Here is a 20,800-nt window from a genome sequence, read left to right as displayed (position 1 = left end):
TTTTGAAGAGAAACTCTGAAAGTTGTTTTACAAACATTCAATATGCGAACCATGAGTGACCCGGCAGACATCAATATGGTAATCGAATTCTTGCCATACCCATCCCAGCATGGCATTGTTGACTGTGGCAGTCACTTCCCATATGCTCTCCTGGAGCTCTGCTACATCACATGGTAGAGGCAGTACACACAACAGATCTTTCATGTGTCCCCACAGAAAAAAGTCACAATGGAGTGAGATCTGATGATTGGGGAGACCATTTCTTGAAACAGCTGTCCCCTTCTTGCCTTTGTCGCCGTCATTGAGTTTCTGCAGTTTAGCAATATCACACTCTGACCACAAGTTTACATATAGTATCTTATTTCCAGTTCATAATCAACTACTAAACAATGCCAAAAGCTAAATGCACAATAAGATCTATATGTAGCACAATTATCTGCCAACAGCACATTTCCCGATTCTTTATCCCAACAAAAATTGTACTAAAAGATGTGTTTTGGAGAGAGATCTTTAATGCAGTGTATGTTTGCTTTGCTGCATACATGGTTTTCATGTTTTCAAATCTAAACTTGAGGAAAGTTTAATTGTTTTGTTTTCTGTTGAATCCACTATGTTTGAGTTCACAAGACAAAATAATGACGTTTCCATGATGTCACAGGTCTTGAGCTGTGATTAGCTTATAAAAACAAACTGAACAGCTCCAATGTTTATTTTTCTGTAAACCTAGCACACCATATTTGTTGGTTTTCATATTTATACTTGCATGTGATGAAAATATGTAATTTATGTGCCAAAACACATCAAAGATCTCTTCAAAATGTGGTGTTTTTAGTATGGTTTGTTGTTCTAAAGTATTAGAATATGTGATGTCGCTGTATGAACCAGCTATTGCCCATTTTAAGTATTTCATTTAGTAGGCAGAATAGGATATTACAAGAAACTGATTGCTTATTGTCTGTTAATGCACACTTCACTTAGCTTAACCCTTTGGTTTACATATGAAATCAGCTTGTCTACCTTCTGCGCTGCAAAATGTTGCATGAGCATTTCGTAAATATTTGGAAGATTCAGTGCCATAGTTCTTTTTCAAGGTCATATTCCAAATTTTTGCCTTACAAATTGCACACACTGCATTCATGTCGTACTTTTTTTCAGACTCTGTATTCTTCAGTTATTCATAAGAAAATAAAACTCACTAGAACTCGTGCACAATACATTCACAAAAAGAAACTTGCTAATAATGATAATGGCACATTTTTCACACGCAAATTTCCTCTCTTCATTTGTGAAACTCCTATTAGTGCAGCCTGAAGGTTATCTACTACCTTTTCAAAAAACCATCAATCTGTATCAAAACATTCAAACTGTTGACTGTCACTATTAATGTGGGAATTATTTGAAATGTGTCTGATAATTTGAACTCTGTAATCAATCATTGACAAATGTATTTTACTCAATCTTATGGACAGCTCCACTTCAGGGCCTTAAAAAATAGGTATGAGCTGCATCTGGTCAAAGGTTAATGTGGTGGGCTCCAGTATTTAAGAATTTCTTTTACAGTTAAGTGTTAAGAGAATACTGAAACTGTACCAGTATAATATTATGTTTGACTTTCCTTCTTTCCAGAGAGTTAGTTGAAGCTCTTCATCAGAGAAGTACACCTGTTTACCTAGTCTCTGGAGGAATGAGAGGTCTGGTCACTCCCGTTGCATTAGAATTAAATATACCACTGGAGAATGTATTTGCAAATCGATTAAAATTCTTCTTCAATGGTGAGTAATAAACATAAAAACCAACTGTTTCCAATTATAATCATGTGTGTATGCATGGGTGTTCAGTAGATAAATATTAGTGTGTAGATATTTTTAACATAATTTAAAGAGGACTTTTATGTACATATATTGATGCAGAATTACCATCTGAACAAAAAGACTGCTAGAAATCAACAAGATATTCATTATTTGGAATGGATCATCTTTTCAGCAATGGACGAACAATGTGTTGGCTTTGCTTAATCATTTGACAAAGTCAATTCATAATTATGTACAGTCGGTATACTATTTTTGGCTAAATTGAATGACATAAACCCGAATAAAGACTAAGATTCAGAAAGTAAAGAATCTGTTTATTTAATTCCAGTTGATGATAACAGAAAAGTTACCAGATTGTAAATTTCTTGTTTATGTCACAAACATCTAAACTTTTTTTTTTTTCCACCCCTACACCCTAGTTTGCTGTGAAGAAAAGCACAATTCACATTGGTTCTCCCATTACTGTGGCTGGGTTTGCCCTATTATCATATCCGTTACATGATGCCACTTTGACATAGTTGTATTGCTGTAATATAAGGCTTCGTATGTTTTAACCAGATCTGAAGATGGTCGTTGTGGACTGAACTAGATAGATTGATGATAGTTTCCTGTGGTCATTAACCAGAATTTTGATCGTTAATATCACTTTCATAATTTTTTCAAGTCAGTATCACACAGAGCCATAACTATTAATTATACTTGTGCAGAATATATTCTATTGTAGTATTGTTGTTAAGTTTTTGCCTGAATAAGTGCAGCCCCTAACAGATTGGGCTCATTTATGTTTTGATGAATCCAATGATACTGATCTCGGAACTTGTTGTTCATGCCCAACAGTCCTCACTCGTCAGGAGTAGTAAGCTCTGGGCACACTTTGGTGATCATGTTGTCTGTGCTAGAAAAAATATGTTACGTCTACTAATTGAGAAACACACTGAGGCACCAAATGGATGGTTCAACAAAGTGTGCAACCCATGGACCATTTAGTGCATTCCTGTTGTATTAGGCTTATCAGCTAACTAGTGTATGTGTAAACTGATTCATTCCCAACTGTTCATATGGACAAATTGCTTCTCAAGAATTGAACTAGTAACATCCCTAGCAGAATAATGGCATCATTGGGGACTAATAAAATCAGTAGGAGATGTGAGAGAGATCCTGTCAAGTGTGAAACCTCTGAAGTGAGCAATAAACTGTGTCAGAGCACTGCTTCTGAGAATTTGTTTGTGATTACAAGAAGAGAAAATGGAAATTTTGATGAGATATTGTAAGGCTGCAAATGCACATTGTTGTCGGTAGGAATTAGTGATGTGTATCCTTGCTTCTGATTTGTGTTGCAAGATCGTATGTGTTTGCTTATTGAAATATGTAGAATGCTGAGAACTGAATTGCAAAAGACTAGGTTTAAATAGTGATAGTTTTAAATAAAAGGAAATTAGGTTCTGTTTGGATTGATGTGCTTATTTATGTTGGAGATATTCTGTGGGCGCCAGACAGCTGCTTGTGAGGTCAGGGCAGGTGTGGTTCAGAGTCTGCAGAGCAGTGCAGTGTGTTATGGAGTTGTCCATGGTGAAGTTCTGTGACTGTTGGAATTGGTAACTTGGGAGACCTATAGATAATGCAGAACCAAATTTGACTCAGAACCATTATGAGAGTATGTTCTTGTTATTGCTTGTAAGAAATTATTGTCAATCGGAAGTTACAGATTTCTAATTGGGTTAATAAACACAGTTTGTGGACCTACCAGTACCTGTTACCATGTACGTAATAGCAGTCATTTCACAGGAAAAGTCTGGTAGAAGGCATGATCCCTCCAAAATGAGTAAGAAGGTTGCATCAAGGAGGAGAGAACCCTCACAGTATCACAAATTCAGTTGTAGAAAGATTGGCAGTGTATGACAAAAGTCCTGAAATGAACATGACCACTAGTAAATGGGATGTATTTGTAAAAGCATTTACTTCCCCTCAAGCTATACAACTGAAAAATGCTTAATTGCCAATAAGACGTGTGTGTGACTCTAAAAGGATATATTTTGATTCAGTGTGTGTGTGTGTGTGTGTGTGTGTGTGTGGAAAAGGATGGCTATGTTGTTGAGTCGTATATTTTTATCCCCATTGTTCACTGAAAAGTAACAGCTGTCTCAAAACTAACATTCAGTGAACAATATATTACTCTTAGTAAACTATTAATTATGTAGTTGCCACAAATCTGTCACAAATTTCTGCAATTTCTTTTTCTTACTGGGTTCTCATTCTGCATTAGAAGTTGTGTAGCATGCTGCCCTGAGACATCATGCTTCCATTCATATTCTTGAGACGGCATCTGTGACATATTTTGGCACTAGATCTTTGTTGCCCTGTGATTGTTGTACAGGTCAGTGGTCTAATTTTCCATCATACTCTATTAACACATTCATGTGTGGTTTAAACTTGCAGCAGTTACGATACCAGTCAGATATGAATGGGTGGTAAAGTCATAAAAGTGCAGGTATACTTGTAAAAAAATTATTGCTCATAAAGTTAGAAATATTTTGCATTTCAGTTTCATATGTGTATTTTGCAGTCTCTCTCCACATACCATTCATCTGGATTCAGAATGATGTTTTGACACCCAGCCTACACTTAAGTAAGCGTGGACGGAAATAATTCTTTTTGGATTTCTGTGCAGTTGCACTTTTATTTTGTTCGTTATAGGGCACTGTGCATTTTTTAATGAGTACCGGTACCACCTCTTCTCAGTTGCTTGCATGTACATCAAAAATTGATCCCAGTCCTTTACCTGTAAATGCACTAGTGTAGAATCTAATTCAAGACTTCCTCTTGTTTCATAGTTTGGAAGACATTACATAACTGTTCTTCAGTATTTACACAAGTATGAGAACTTTTTCTTTTTCTGACCATTGAGATTGTGGTGCACAATATAAGCATCAAATATACGTATGTCTGAAATATATATTGAGAGAGAAATTCCGCCCTCCATGGTTCTCCACCTCACTGGAAACGTAGCAGTTATACAGTTTTTCACATCTGCACCTCCCATTCCCTTACAATATTTCAGAAAACAGATAACTTTTGGGTCTACTTCTCTTGGGTCATTACTCTCTTTGCTTCCCTTTTGGCAGTGTTGTTCTTGGGAGTATGTAAATAAATGCCTTATTGCCCTTCCTCTAAAGCACAAAATTTTATTTACTGGTTAAGTTTCAAATTATGTTCTTGTGAGTTTCATCAAAATGTCAAAGTATATCTAGCCTATTAGGTCCTACAGTGCATTACATAAGTCACTGTTTTCATTATTAGATCTTGGAATCACTAACTAAAAAACCACCTGAAAAATTTATTCCACTTTAGAAGGCATTTTCCAACTGGAGACAGAAACTTTCGAGCAACTATATCACTACCCAGAGAGAACAGGCAACAAAACAAACAGCATACCAAACGGCAATGTACTTCTTCTATACGCTGATGTGGAGACAAGTCATAAGTGGCTGTACACATATGTTATGTTGTGTTACACAGATTGCTCTTACGGTGCTAGCTGTGACAATGCAAGGTAGCAAGGTAGCAGAATGACGAGCTAGGTTCATTAAATGATATGAATGGCTTAACTATAAATATTGTGTAAAGTAATAAAGATATTTGCTCAGCAGTAGAGTGTACAGGATCACCGGAGCAGAAGGCGGTAGGTGGGAATAAACTATTAGGGCAGTTTTAGGTAAGAGGCCTTTAATTGGCAGAAAATGCATTCAAATGGGCCACGTAAGTCAGGCCTAGGGCGGTGAGGGTGAGCCAGAGCGTAGTGGTAGGCGATGCATAGTTCACATCAAATGTGGGTGAAGTTAATGAATAGTGGCGTCTTGCCATTCGGACAAGTCCGAATGGTGCGGTGGCCACAGAGACAAAGTCCACGGCGCCGCAACACCGGAAGAGCCAAGTGGTGTTCACAGCTACAGGGCGCGCAGCAGAGAGAGAGCCTCGCCGACCAGCGACGGGGTACATCCAGCATGGCCACACGGCTTCCTCCACCTTGATTGATCAGAAGCCAAGAAACCCGCAGGGGTGGCATGAAAAGTTCAGAAGCATGGCCTGGTCAGCATCGCCTAGATGGCATTGCCTCATCAGCACACGAGGGAGGCGGTGTGATCAAGATTGCCCACCCTGGTGCTGACTTTTGTTGCCAGACCGTGGGACGAGAAAATTACAGGCAGTCGAGGTTGCCAGCTAATGCTGGACCATAACGAGAGAATGAAATTTACCTTTAGAAATAAATTAACGATAGAATCCCCTACTATCTGGCTCAACCTTACACTCCTCCCTCTTCCGTGGGAGCAGATAATGCATGTGAATTCGCTCAATGTAATTGTTATTTAAATGTAGACAATTTTAGTTTGCAAAACAAGGCAGATATGGTTTGACTGTTAAAGGTTCCCACAGAAGATGGCAGGGGCCTTAAACTAGGGGTGGGTGTAGAGACTTTAAAGACCTCTTAGGGGTCACAAAGGGGTTTACACACTTCAACAATATTATGTTTATACAAGAACAAGGAATAAATAGTATAAAACATCAGCACAAAACTACATGAGTTAGCAAGTGTGAATAAAACATCTGAGAAAGTAATAATTTGTATGAGGCATACATGCCAATTTTTTTTTCTTTTTTTTTTTTTTTTTTTTTTTTAAAAAAAAAAAGAGAGTACATATTGCCACACAGGTCCGAGTGGTGTGTTGTGTTGGTGGACAGCGTCCAGGCTGCCGGCTGGAAGGGGGCGTGGCGGTGGCCTGGTCTGTTCACTGGAACTCAGTGCAGTGGAGTATGAGGGGAGGTTTACACATTTCACACACATTTAAAAAAGGGGTAAACACTAGGGGAGCACTTCACTATGCTGCACAAGTTTTCACACCGGTAGATCTGTTGAACTCTTAAAACTAAAGGAGGGCACATGCCTTGATAGGTTTTTTCTCTCTCATATCATGGACAATATTCTCCATGAGGCTGAGGTTCTGGGACTATTGGAGGGGACGGTTGTATCCGTTTGCAAAACCCATTTTTATACATGATCCATATCAGTACAATAATAAGAATAGCAGTGGCTGGGGTTACCGTGGCACTGGGTATAATGGTGGTATGTAGTGTAGTGGCTGTCTGCCATTCACTTAAATGTGCTAACAGGCGATCGTAAGAATTTTGTCCTTTCTCATGTTCTAAGAGGTCATCAATTGACATTAAGAGGTGATCATTTGATATATTGGACAAAGCAGGCAAATCAGTTGACAGGGGTACCACAAGTGAGCTAAAGTAGGTAGATGGGCGTGAATACTATCAGAGTAAGTCTTGCTGGCATTGAAAGGTTACAAGTGGCGTGATAACATCACAGTAGGAACTGTTTCCTCTATCTCATATGTCTGCAACTGGAAATTGTGTTCATAGCAACAAAGTGTTAATGTTGTAGGTTGGTTTACGGCGTATAGGTGGTTTGTGCTAACGGTCCTGAAACAGGGTTCCGCTAGCGAATGACCGTTCGTGAGCAGGGTGACGTTTGGCGTTTCCCCAGGAAAAGACGAATCTCACATCCCTTAGGATGGTTTCAAAGGGCGATTTTGCGGCACATGAAATTATGAGCATGTATGCATTCATTCAACTGATTCTGGAACATCGTGGTATGCCTTTGGTGATCCGGGCTAATGATGAGGATGTCTGCTGTATTCCAGCATACATACTGTCTGGTTGCTGACCATGCAACAGGGAACACATGTATCTTGTAACACTCAAATTGACAATATAAACATGCAAGGGGTATAAGTATATGGAATTCCAGGGTGTTGGCGCGTTTTAATAACTGGTTTCTAGCCTTGGCGTAATAGTCGGGTAACATAGCTTCTTGTACGGGCAACATTGAATGTGTTGATGGTGGCAAATCGGTGGTAACATTTTGCAGTACTTCAGTAAATTGTTTGGTTGGTAAAAGTTCGGAACTCAGGATTCCTCATAATCCTAGTTGTATGGTGACACGTAAATTGACAAGTAGCAGTTGGATGGTCTGTGTGTTATATGATAAGGTTTGAATTTAGTGTAAGGTTGGATATCTCAGCTTGTATAGTCGCAAAGTCCCATTGTACCGAGTTCTTAAAAGATTCATACTGGTGAAGTATCGTAGCCGCAACACTGTGTATTTGCCTGGTGGCTGATAACAGATTGTCTTCAATGTGCATTAATAGCACTTGCTGGCGTAACAACGTCTCGTGCTTCTGTTGAGCAAATGTGCTGATTTGCCTGATTTCTTTATTCCAATGTTGGGCATCTTTATGATCAGGAATTCCAAACACAGTTTTAAGTATGGCGCCTCCAGCGTCGAACCAGGCTAATTTTACGCGCAGGACAGGTATGGTTGAAATTATACTACGCAGCTCGCATTGAAGGTGATCAATATTTTGCCTAAGGTCACATAATACCAGTAGAGCTTTCTTTTGACCTGTTTGTACAAGCAATGATTCGTATCCTAACAGTTGATCAGCAGTTTGTTGCAATGCTAACTCTTCCTTTATGAGGGGCACAGTATCAAGTACTGTGTCAATCACTAAATGTGTGGGGTATACCATAGACTTAAGAGTTTTTCAAACATGATGCCTGACAGTGATGGGTGGTTCGTGAATGGTAGGGCACTGGAAACCATACAAATGGCTGACAGCAGAAGTCTCCTCTTCATGATGTGGCGATAGTTGAATACAATGAAGTGGCAAACGTAATAGGCCAGGTAGCGGAGCACTTGCGTCCATGTAATTCCAAAAGTCCAAAATCTGGAAATAAACGATGGTCTGAGATCCTTCTGGTAGTCCAGGATGGCGAAAATACGTTGCATTAATGACAGAAAAAATGATAATCACTTGTTTCATTACCTTGAGGGTGGAGTAGCGAACGAAGATGGACTGTGCACACCAATAGCACTTGCAGACACGGTGCGAAAGAGGTGACTAAGATTACAAGGAAAGTTGAGCTCCCTTTATACGAAGTGGAGGCAAAATATTTGCTGAGCAACGAGTTGGGTCAGCAATTTCTTAAGTCAGTGGCTGTTGAACTGCAGACTACACAGTATGCGAGGTGCTCGACATCGAAGTTGGTGGCAGTGGCACAAGATGTGAGATGGTAAAGCTAATGTTGTGCAATAGGCGGAAGCATTGCTTAGAAGGAAATAATGCATGGCTACGAACATGTGTGTGTGATTCATGTTTAATTTTCAGTTCTGAAAAATGCATTGTTACCCTGTGTTCTGTTTGAAGTCATCAATTGCAAAAGAAAAGTGTACATTTCTTCATAACACTATTGAGAGAAGACTCAGTAGATTAGTTGCCACACTGCGTCAGAGCGGCACGCGGCAGCTACGCGCGTGCGGCACGCGGCAGCTAACTTACAGGCTGACTGTACTTTTAGCACGGAAACTTCACACATTTTTGGGTTCATGCACCCGATGAACATATTTAGGTGATTCAGAGTGAGAAGTGACAAATATAACTGTCACAAAAGGGGTATAATATTACTCAACAAAAGGGATAGGAGAGCGTAACCAGCATGGTTTATTCAACAATGATCAACAAAATAATAATTATAAGGCATATAGTAATGGGCTCTTGCACTCATTGAACAGATAAGTTTGTCAATTTCAAAAGAGAGCATTGTACATTGCCCAAGCAGCTGGCCTTGAATGCAAGTATCTGAAGGCAATAGTAAGTATAATCTGAGGACAGAAAGAAGAAGGAAACAAACATCTTAATACTGAAATAACAGTGAGTGTTGATGTATAGTATAGTATAGTTGAAAATTAGTCTGAATAGATACTTTCAATACTCAGTTACTAGCGCTTTTTAGAAAGTTGTCTCAAAATAAACAACTTTTTTAAAACACTGGTAGCTAATCTGTCATTTTTGTTCTGCTATGTGATATTGTATTACAAAAATTTAGTTTAGTTTTTGACATTTTCTTCCAATTTTCAGCTGTTGTTGGAAGAAATAAAAGCTATGTAACAGATGAAAATCTTTGCAAGAACCTGAAGAGGTATCCAACAAGAACAGCCTTTTCATAGATTTGCTGTCATTAAGTTGTGCCAATACTACAAGTAATGTGGTATAATAGTACAGTGTCACGTTAACACTTCCTCTAGCAAGGTTCTAGTTTAAGGTAGTTTCACGTCTCCTTTGGTTTTCAGAGCAGTAATTGCCTTTACCATCCTTGATATTATTAAACATTTTGTATGATATTTCCTCCATTATTTTGTACTCCTTGTCCTGTAACTACATAATGTGGGTTGTTGGCAGCCTCCTAACCAATTATGCTGACGTGACATATTGGACGTACCTGTCTCAGTCAGAGTGATTTTTATTGACATAGAAAGAAAGAAAGCACGTAACTGTGTGGCGGACTCGCTCTAGGCATCTGTTCACTTTTGGGTGAAACGGTGTTGTTCTCCACTTTTTGATTCACAACAATCGACAGACTTCTCTAAACAATGCTGACATAAAATTTGTGCCTTGATCTGTAAGTACAGCTTCAGGACTTCCATATGGTTACACCAATTGGGTGACAAACGCATGAGCTTCATTTTCTGCAGACATGCCTGGTATGGGAACAAGAATTAAGAATCTGGAAAAATGATCGATTGTGGACAATATATATATGTTATTTTGTGGACTCAAAGGGAAAGGACCAACAATATCTGCTGCTACTAAAGCCCAAGGACAAGTGGCTTCTGGCACTTGCTCTAAAGGCACCTTCGTTCCAGGTGGCAATGACCTCTTAATGCAGGGCAAACAATTTTGAATATACTTCTGCACGTCTCACCGTCTGCCTTCTCAGAAATAGCGGGCGGCTATTCGACAGTTGGTGGCGTGAAGACCATCATGACATGCTTGCGGGCTATCGTGACATTGTGCTATTATCCTTGGACATAATTCTTTTGGGATTACTACTTGTTTACCCAGTGGGGTTTTTCGATACAAAATCCCATGTTCGACAGAAAATTCAGGCAAAGTTTCGTACTTGTGAATTCAACATTCCTTTGCTTGCTTCCCTCAATTCTTCAATAGAAACATCATTGGTAACAATCACTCTATCTTTCCGGCTTAATGCATCGGAATTTTGATGCAACTTGCCCAGTTTATGTTTTACCTCATATTCAAATTTGCTCAATTTTAAAGCCCAACAAGTTAATCTGCTACACTACTGGCCATTAAAATTGCTACACCACGAAGATGACGTGCTACAGACGCGAAATTTAACTAACAAGAAGAAGATGCTGTGGTAGGCAAATGATTAGCTTTTCAGAGCGTTCGCACAAGGTTGGCACCGGTAGCGACACCTACAACATGCTGACATGAGGAAAGTTTCCAACCGATTTCTCATACACAAACAGCAGTGAACCGGCATTGCCTGGTGAAACGTTGTTATGATGCCTCGTGTAAGGAGGAGAAATGCGTACCATCACGTTTCCGACTTTGATAAAGGTTGGATTGTAGCCTATCGCGATTACGGTTTATTGTATCGCGACATCACTGCTCGCGTTGGTCGAGAGCCAATGGCTGTTAGCAGAATATGGAATTGGTGGGTTCAGGAGGGTAATATGGAACGCCGTGCTGGATCCCAACGGCCTCGTATCCACTAGCAGTCGAGATGACAGGCATCTTATCCGCATGGCTGTAACGGATCGTGCAGCCACGTCTCGATCCCTGAGTCAACAGATGAGGACGTTTGCAAGACAACAACCATATGCACGAACAGTTCGATGGTGTTTGCAGCAGCGTGGACTATCAGCTCGAAGGCCATAGCTGCTGTTACCCTTGACGCTGCAGCACAGACAGGAGCATCTGCAATGGTGTACTCAACGACGAACCTGGGTGCACAAATGGTAAAACGTCATTTTTTCGGATCAGTCCAGGTTCTGTTTACAGCACCATGATGGTCGCATCAGTGTTTGGCGACATTGTGGTGAACGCACATTGGAAGCGTGTATTCATCATCACCATACTGGTGTATCACCCTGCGTGATGGTATTGGGATGCCATTGGTTACACGTCTCGGTCACCTCTTGTTCGCATTGACGGCACTTTGAACAGTGGATGTTACATTTGTGTTAAGACACGTGGCTCTGCCCTTCATTCGATCCCTGCGAAACCCTACATTTCAGCAGGATAATGCAAAAACGCATGTTGCAGGTCCTGTCCATGCCTTTCTAGATACAGAAAATGTTCGACTGCTGCCCTGGCCAGCACATTCTCCAGATCTCTCACCAATCGAAAACGTCTGGTCAATGGTGGCCGAGCAACTGGCTCGTCACAATACACCAGTCACTACTCTTGATGAACTGTGGTATCATGTTGAAGCTGCATGGGCAGCTGTACCTGTACATGCCATCCAAGCTCTGTTAACTCAATGCCCAGACATATTACGGCCAGAGGTGGTTGTTCTGAGTACTGATTTCTCAGGATCTATGCACCCAAATTGCGTGAAAATATAATCACATGTCAGTTCTGGTATAATATATTTGTCCAATGAATACCCATTTATGATCTGCATTTCTTCTTGGTGTAGCAATTTGAATGGCCAGTAGTGTACTAGGATCTTTCAGGCTCAACATCCACTGTAATGTGACGTGATCCGTAATGACAGTAAACTTCCTCCCATACAAATAGCATCGAAAGTAGGTTACGCCAAACATGAGTGCTAAAAGTTCCTTCTCATTTGTACTATAATTCAATTCTGCTTTGTTAAGCCGTCAAGATGCATAACCGATTGGTCTTTCTTCTCTGTTGATTTCCTGTGACAGAATGGCTCCTGCAGCATAATCTGAGGCATCTACCAACAGAAGAAATGGTTTTTGAAAACTCTGGTATGGTAGTACAGGGGCTCTAGTTAAAACATGTTGAATTTGTTGCATGGCTTCATCAGATTCCTTGGTCCAGGTAAAACTAACTCCATTCTTCAATAATTTAGTCAGGGGCTTAGCAGTGGTAGCATAATTATTCACAAAATGTCTGTAATAATTTTCAAGGCCTAAAAATGACTGTAATTCTTTGATATTTGTTGGTGTTGGAAATTCCTTTACTGCTGTGGTCAAACAGGGATCCGGTTTGACATCTTCTTCGCTTGTTATATGTCCTAAATATTGTATCTGCGATTGGGCAAAGGCACACTTTTCCAGTTTCACACTCAAGTGAGCTCCTTTCAACCTTTCCAATACATCCCTCAGTCTCTCTGCATGTTCCTTCATAGTTTTAGAAAAAATGATAATGTCATCTAAGAATACTTAACATGTTGTTAGTTTCAGTCTGCGCAACAACAAATCTGTAAATCTTTGAAAAGTGGCGGGTGCATTCCTCAAACCAAATGGCATTCTTACAAATTCATATAACCCCGTAGGTACAACAAAAGCAGTTTTATAGTGATCTGGGGGTGCAACAGGGATTTGATGATATCCAGAGTGCATATCAAGGATGGTAAAAAACTTAAAGTTGCCTAGTCGGTCTAATGTTTCATCAATACGCAGTGTGTCCCCATATCGACACACAGACAATAGGCTATCTCACCATTTACTGACTTTCTTGCCTCGATGACCACGGGGGACACCCACAAACTTGAGGAGGGCTGAATGATTCCTGCTGCTAATTGCTGCTGAATCGTATCTTCGACTAAAGATTGCAAATGATACGGTATACGATATGGCTTTTGCGCAATTGGCTGGGCTTCACCGGTCGGAATTTTGTGCTGAACCAAATCCGTGGCCGGTAGAAACCACTAGCTAAAATAGTACCTTTCAGTATTACAACATCTTTCACACCAAAGTTATCTATACTCACCGGTATTGCAAAACTTTTCTGTTTTCTTTCCGGTCGGCAATTACTTCTCTTAATATGAACTGACTGATGATCGAATACATCATTCTGGGGGAGCGGATCCACCAGAATTTCTGTCTTCGGCTGCTTCCGTTTCTTGACATCTATCCAAAGAATTTTTCCACTTCCGCCTCTTGTCCTTACAGGGTCAGTGGTTTTTATCGCCCACATCCGCGGTTTTATGGGAGACCGCGAACGGCGCATTTCACAGCTTCCTCGCGTCTGATGGGTTGGTACACTGCTGAAACAATGAATTGCTTCACCGAACTGCACAGTTCGCATTCGATAATTCACTATTCCCTGATAATGATGCAAGAAGTCGTTCCCTAATACGATGTCAAAATCATCTTTATTTAACCTTACTACTTCCATCTCCTGACTGTAATTATTCTCATCTATTTGCAGATTCACCACACACGAACCGGCAGGGACTATTATTTCTTCATCAAAGTCACTGATATGGAATCAGGGTGGCTGCAGCACCCTTCGATCATTTTTATCTACAAATAATACACTAATTTGTGCACCAGTGTCAAATAAAATCGTAACTACTTTGTTCCCGAGTACGCCACTTACACTAACATGTTCCACCTCTTTACTTTCTCCAGTCCTCACCGGGTGTATTATTCTGGTCTGGGGCATGGGCGGGTGGCGGAGCCTGCCCCCCACTCGTTTTCCACGTTTGACTCCACGTTGCGGTGGTGGCCACGCATCTGGTTAGAAAATTGGGACTTTGTTGGACGAACATTATTAAGCTGACCTACCGTCTGGCAAATAGTGGAGAAGGGTGCGCGACAGTGCATTTCCATGTGGTTGGGTCTCCCACAATGCTGACAAAATACTTCTTTTGCTAATACCGGTACTGTATCCGGCGGATGCAGTGCAGCAGCGCAATACATCTTCACATACTACCGCCAAATGAACAGCTTCAAACAAAGAGGGGCGGGAGGGGAGGCTGCTTTAACTTCTCCTCCAATACAGGAGTCAATACCGTGAACAAACACATCAAATACAAGCGCTTCTGCTTCCAAGCGCAAAACCCTGTTTTCACTGGCATTTTCACCTAGCTTGTAAGTACGACAAGATACGGCTCTTAGGCGATCTGCGAAAGCATCAAAATCCTCATTAGGCTTCTGCCTAAGATTTGATAATTGATCTCTGTAATATCCGGTACCTCTGGTGTCAGAATAACGCGTAGTTAATCCACTGGCCAAAACTTCAAACCCATGCGTATCGCGCAATTCGTCCACTGTCTGTATAAACATTCTGGCTTCCCCTGTCAACTTCAATCTGTAGATCAACCGGCCAGGCACAAGTATGACCCACATCACGAATATTCTGTACGAACATAACCACATTTTCATGGGACTTTCCAGAAAAGGTGGGAATGAAGTCAGCCACCGGAAAATTACTTACAGTTGCCATCTTAGCTGAAATTGTGGTAGTTGTATTAGTGACAGAATTAGTATTACTTGTCACGGGTTGTACATTTGTTACAGACATGAAGCTAGCCACAGGTATAGAAGTTCGCACACTGGCTTCTAGCGTCTGTTTCAAGACGCGGTTTTGCTTAATTAACTCTTGACTTTGTATGAACAATTGATTCATTCAAGTATTAATAACTTCGAGTGGGTCTTGTGAGGCAGCTGCCTCTTCGGGAGTATCCCATTCCATCACTCTCATTCCCATCGGCATGTTTACAAAATTAGGGGGCGCTAGTGACCCAAAAAAATGACTATTACAGAAAAGAAAGGTCACAAAATAACCTAATCCAGCAGCAGACGGCTCGTGATGTTAATGTTTGAAGCGACACTATGACTTACATGAGGGTTGGGTCGGCGCAATGCGTTGGCGGTGGCGACAGCACGATGGAGTGACGGTGGTGGGCACGGTGGTTTGGCCGGCAGCTGACATAGGTACGGGCAGGCAGCTGCTGGACCCTCGGGCAGCGGCGGATGTGTTAGTGGTGGACGACGGGGGCGGACCCCTCATGCGGCACCAGATGTGTTGGCAGCGGACGGCGACAGCTCGGCCGGTACTCAGCGGCAGGCCCCTGGCGCGATAGCGAATGATGCGACAGCATCCAGCTCGTGTGGCCGGTTCCAGCAGACTCAAATGGCCACGTCGCTGCAGCGCGCGCCCTGTGCGTTTCTACTAACACAGCCGCGGCCTGTGCGAGGCGAGCATGGCGGCCTACTAGTGCATTCTACACGCACAAACTGCTCGACGATAGAAGAGCATGACGAAGTGCAAGATACTGTGACATCGGGCTATTAGCAAGATACATTTGCCAAAAGAATTTAGGTTAGTGAGAAAGTCGCTATGGGAACGATCCCGTTTCTGACACCAGATTTGTACAGGATCACAGGAGTGGAAGGCGATGGGTGGGAATAAACTATTAGGGCAATTTTAGTTAAGAGGCCATTTATTGGCAGAAAGTGCATTCAAATGGGCCACATCCAAAGCATGGCCTGGTCAGTGTTGCCTAGACGGCGTTACCTCGTCAACACACGAGGGGGGGGGGGGGAGGGGCACGTGATTGAGATGGCCCACCCCGTTGCCGACTTGCTATTGCCAGACCGTGGGATGAGAAAATTACAGGCAGCCGAAGCCACCGGCTAATGCTGGACCGTAACAAGAGAATGAAATTAACCTTTCAAAATAAATTAACGGTAGAATTGCGTACTATCTGGCTCAACCTTCCATAGCCCTGTTTGATTGCTAAGGAAAATAAAGGAAAGACAACCATTCACCTATTTTACTTAATTTTATCCATTGTGGTTTGTGTTGATGCCATGGGTGAGTCTGTATGTAAAACATGGTAGGAAAAACCTCCATTTAAAATCACAAAAGCCAAATTTTTGACTGAAGGTGATATTTCTGTATTCATATTTTGCTAATTAAAGTATTGAAATGATTAATGGCTGAGCGCATGAACGGACACAGACGAACTGTCCGCCTAGGAGATGCCCAATACCCAGTAGCGGAGCATGCCCTCCAGCATAATTCTAGGGACCTAGGAACCTGCTACACCGTATGTGCCATTTGGCTTCTCCCACCCAACACCAGTCCCTCTGAACTGCGGAGATGGGAACTTGCACTCCAACACATCCTTTCATCCCGCCATCCCCCTGGACTGAACCTACGTTAAACAACCTCACTCCCATTCACTCTTCAGTCTTCTCCTCTTTCCCTTTCCTCTTTAGCCATTCACGCATCTTTTCATCCTACATAGTTGTGTTTATCTTTATACTATATTCCTCTTTACTTCTGTATGCATCCTCTTTGGTTTGAAGCTGGCACAGTACTTAACAGTAGAATATCTTTGGCTTCCCTCTGACAACCATGCCTCCATCCTTGCTACCCTCCCTGTTTACCTTTCCCTGTTGCTTCATAACCTGGGTTGTGAGTAACTGAATCCACTTTCCCTTCTTCCCTTTTTTCCCCTCTCTCCTCCCTGATGAAGGAACAAAGTTCCGAAAGCTAGGAATGTAAATTTTCAGTTCTGTTTTGTGTGTATCTATTGGCTGTACTGAGCTGAGGTAAGTACTGGCCAGCCCCTCTATCTCTTTGTTAGTATTTAATTAAAGTATTGCCCATAAATAGTTTATTATAGTTTACTTGTGTACAAAAATAGTTCTTTTGGAGAATAAGAATGAGTCATTTTGTTACTATTCTGTGGGGTACAATAATTTGGAGAAAAGGAAAGTAGAAAAAGTTTAACTGTTTGTTGTTTTTGAGCTTTTGTCATGAATACTGAAGATCATATGTCAGGAACAGTCTTGGCACATAAATTATGTTGGTTAATCAGATCTTCAGGCTTTCAATCTTGAGTGTATCAAATGTTGCTGAAGCGGAATTCTTACGAATGTGACAGTGGAGCATATGGGAAGAAGTTACAAGAAATATATTCCAGTTTCCTTAGTTTTACTCGAGCAATATACTTGGTGTAGCCAGTGGAAAGATCATTCTATGGTACTAAAACAGTTATAACGTTCAAATCCACAGCGTATAATGAAATAGAAGATTCAACAATGAGTTAGGTTTGTTGGGAAGGGATAAGTAGCATTCTTGCCCAAATATTAAATTGCTTACTTATAACACTGTCACTGGGAGAAGAAGTAGCTGGAAGTGACAAACCATATGTTGTTGTTAATAAAATCAACAATGCACCTGTGGCAATCAGTATAATTGGACAACAGCATTTTCATGATTTCTGGTTATAATCATTATAGCTTAACTGGCTGCATTTTGTATTGGTGACAGTGACCTTCTCTCCCTCCCCATCTAAACTAGGTTTAGCCTAGTCTCAAAGATGTATACATACTAGTGACCTGCTCCAGCTTCACTTCATATCTATGGCAAGAACACATATATGGCAAAGAGGCAATAAATTATATACATAAACCTTCCTCGTTAATCAGTATATCTGTTAGTGAAAACCATATTAAAATTCCTTTATTTATAATACGAATAAATGTTCAATTGAGGAACTCTTAGTATGCAATATACTGCTGTAACTAAAATTTGTCTGTATCAGCTTACATTTCTTTGTAAACAATTCTCTCATAAATGTAAAGCTTACCATTTAAACACTGTCCTTAGGTTCCCAATTGTCACATGCCAAGTCACTTGTGACACACAGTGAGAATCCTACCATTCAGTAATCATGTTGCAACATTCTTATCTGTCTTTTTATGGTTGTGACAGAGTACTACATGTCAGATAAAATTGACAGTCTCTTTGATAACTGTAGTAGCATATTTTCAGTAACTTAAAATTAACCAAAGTCGATACATAGAAAGTTTGCCACTTGTGTTATTTGTAATTGATTATTTTATTCCTTGTCCCATACATTACATTTAAGATTCTTATTTAACCATTTTTTAGTGGTTAGCCTTGAATAAGTATTTAGGAAGGATAGAAATAATTAGCATTTAGGTTAATTCAGATACCAGCAGTGTCTCATCTGGTAAAAAAGGAGCCTAGCAGTATTCTTGGTTTCTTGTACTGGTGAAAACGTATACACTAATTACCACAAAATGCCATGCCATGTAGTATGAATGCCAAGGCTCGCAGAGAGAGACACTAATAAAATCTGTTTGGGCTTCCAGTTGGCAGGTAGTTAAAATCCTAAGTGCTTTCAGCTGGATTCTTTTCTGGCATTGTCAAATGGAAACTTGCTGTATGTCAACTCATTGCTATTGTTGTGCTACCAGCTGTGATGTCTGTTGTGCCCAGTCCATCACCAAATAAGTCCATATTTGTTCCATGTCCACTTCAATCTCAAGAGTGCTGGATCCTGTATTGCACTGAGTTACAGGCTACTGTCTTTATTGAGTGTGTTTTCTGAGATTTTAATGTCAATTGCTAATTTTGCTATTGTGTAACAGAAGAGGAAGAGGACTGCAGAGAAATGGAAAAGAAAAATTCATCTGTCTCTTGCAATGACAACATTGTGACAACAGAAATAAAAAATGTTTCATTATAAACATTACAAAAAGATACGGAAGCAGTTGCCATCTCTACACTTTAAGAAAATAAGTTCGTATTGATGCCACGGAGTGTCCCCATCTGTGAAATAAAAATAGGTGTACTCATAATGATCAGAGTGTGAACAAAATTCATCGTGAAAGTAGGCAGGTCCTTCAAAATACTGTAGCAAGAACTTCCGACACTGAAGTGTAATAGCAACACCAAATGTAGCGGGAAGAGGTAGACGGCACCATATTAAGACTCTTCCGAGCTTTCCAAGTGATTTATTGTTTCCAACTACAGTGCCGCGTTCCCCTCGGTCTGCCGTCACTGGGTCACTTCGCTGTCTGCGAAATGGCTTGGCTTGGAATGGCTTGGCTTGGAATGGCTGCCTCAGTGACCCGTGCAGTGCACTGCTGTGTGACGTCAGGATGCACCAACAGTTGACTCAGTGGACTTCCTCCCTGCCAACTCAGTGCCGGTCACCGGGAGCCGCAGGTGGCCCGCTGCACGCTTCTTCGCAGTCGTGATTCAGATCACAGGGACAACAAGTGTCTGCAATCCTATGTCAGAATCTGTGGCCCTCGCCTCGGGATGTCTCCGGTGCTTATTGAAAGCCAAGACGACTGCCTGTGGTATTGAGCCGTGATGTGGCCGACTGCTGGCTGGCTACAGACCCCGTGTTGGCCTCAGAGGTTCGAACCAGCGACCTGCCGTGGACTGGAATGCTGGCGCCCATCTGCTGCTGCGTGTAGCCAGTGGTGTGACATGCCCCGCCATCCAGGAGAGCTGCCCAACTTGAACGCCTTGTTAGAAAATTGGCACCTATTTATACGCAGCTGTGCGCCTCTGTTTTGCTTATGCGCCGTTCTGCGTCATGTACTCAATAACACTTAGGTTAGCCAGTGGGCCCCTTCTGCCTGTGACTTGTGCCATACGAACCACTGCGTGTACTTTTTCTGGCGGTTCTACGCCCCTGTGGCCTCTATTTTACTTCGCAACTGCTGGTGAGTGTAACTCACTGTAAACAGGCCCGCACCTGGCTGTAACTTGCGTGCTCAGAAATATTGCACCAAAACTGAATTTTCCTATCCCAAACGGTAGTACCGCTGCAATACAAACAACTGATATTTTGCATGACTAGGACTGAAAACAGTTGACTTTGTTGTAGTATCTGCTCATTGTAGTTCTGTCAACTGAAAGGAGGGACTGCAGCTGCTACCATGTACAGGCAGTCTAAGGCACAAAAAACTGGCTGAAATATGAAGAGGGATGCCTATCAACAATTGCCATAGGTCTAGCATTAAAAATAATGAGAAAGACACCAAAGTTTGTGATGTATAATGTCAAGAAAGCAGATGGTTCCACCAGCTGAATTATTTGTCAGCAAGTTTGAGACAGTGATGTAATTGTCAGTTTTGATGAGGTATCATTATTTATGCATGTTTCCATCAAAGACTGTACAGACTTGCTGTCTCATTTCTTTGACTGTTTTTCTACTGTTTAAATACAGCCAGATGGACAGCATTTTGACGGGAAGTTCCTTAGCTCTATTCATCGTGAACTTTTTCTTATGAGGAAATTACCTTAGGCACACCTCCAATAAAGCCTAGTTGACTTTATTGCTCTGTCAACATATCA

The 20,800-nt window shown here is 41.3% G+C and overlaps 1 protein-coding gene across 2 annotated transcripts in view; it reads left to right on the top strand.

The window, feature by feature from the left end:
- LOC124796456 (phosphoserine phosphatase) overlaps nucleotides 1–20,800 on the top strand; it is a 56,057-nt gene that overhangs the window by 16,394 nt on the left and 18,863 nt on the right. For both annotated transcript variants that reach the window (XM_047260687.1, XM_047260680.1), the window contains exon 4: nucleotides 1,627–1,772. In XM_047260687.1, coding sequence (XP_047116643.1) covers nucleotides 1,627–1,772 — 146 coding nt within the window. The remainder of the gene's footprint in view (nucleotides 1–1,626; nucleotides 1,773–20,800) is intronic.

This window comes from Schistocerca piceifrons, chromosome 1 (assembly GCF_021461385.2).
Source record: "Schistocerca piceifrons isolate TAMUIC-IGC-003096 chromosome 1, iqSchPice1.1, whole genome shotgun sequence".
Taxonomy (NCBI): Eukaryota; Metazoa; Arthropoda; class Insecta; order Orthoptera; family Acrididae; genus Schistocerca; species Schistocerca piceifrons.
Note: the sequence above shows the minus strand (reverse complement) of the source record. Positions and strands in the feature narration are given on the sequence as shown.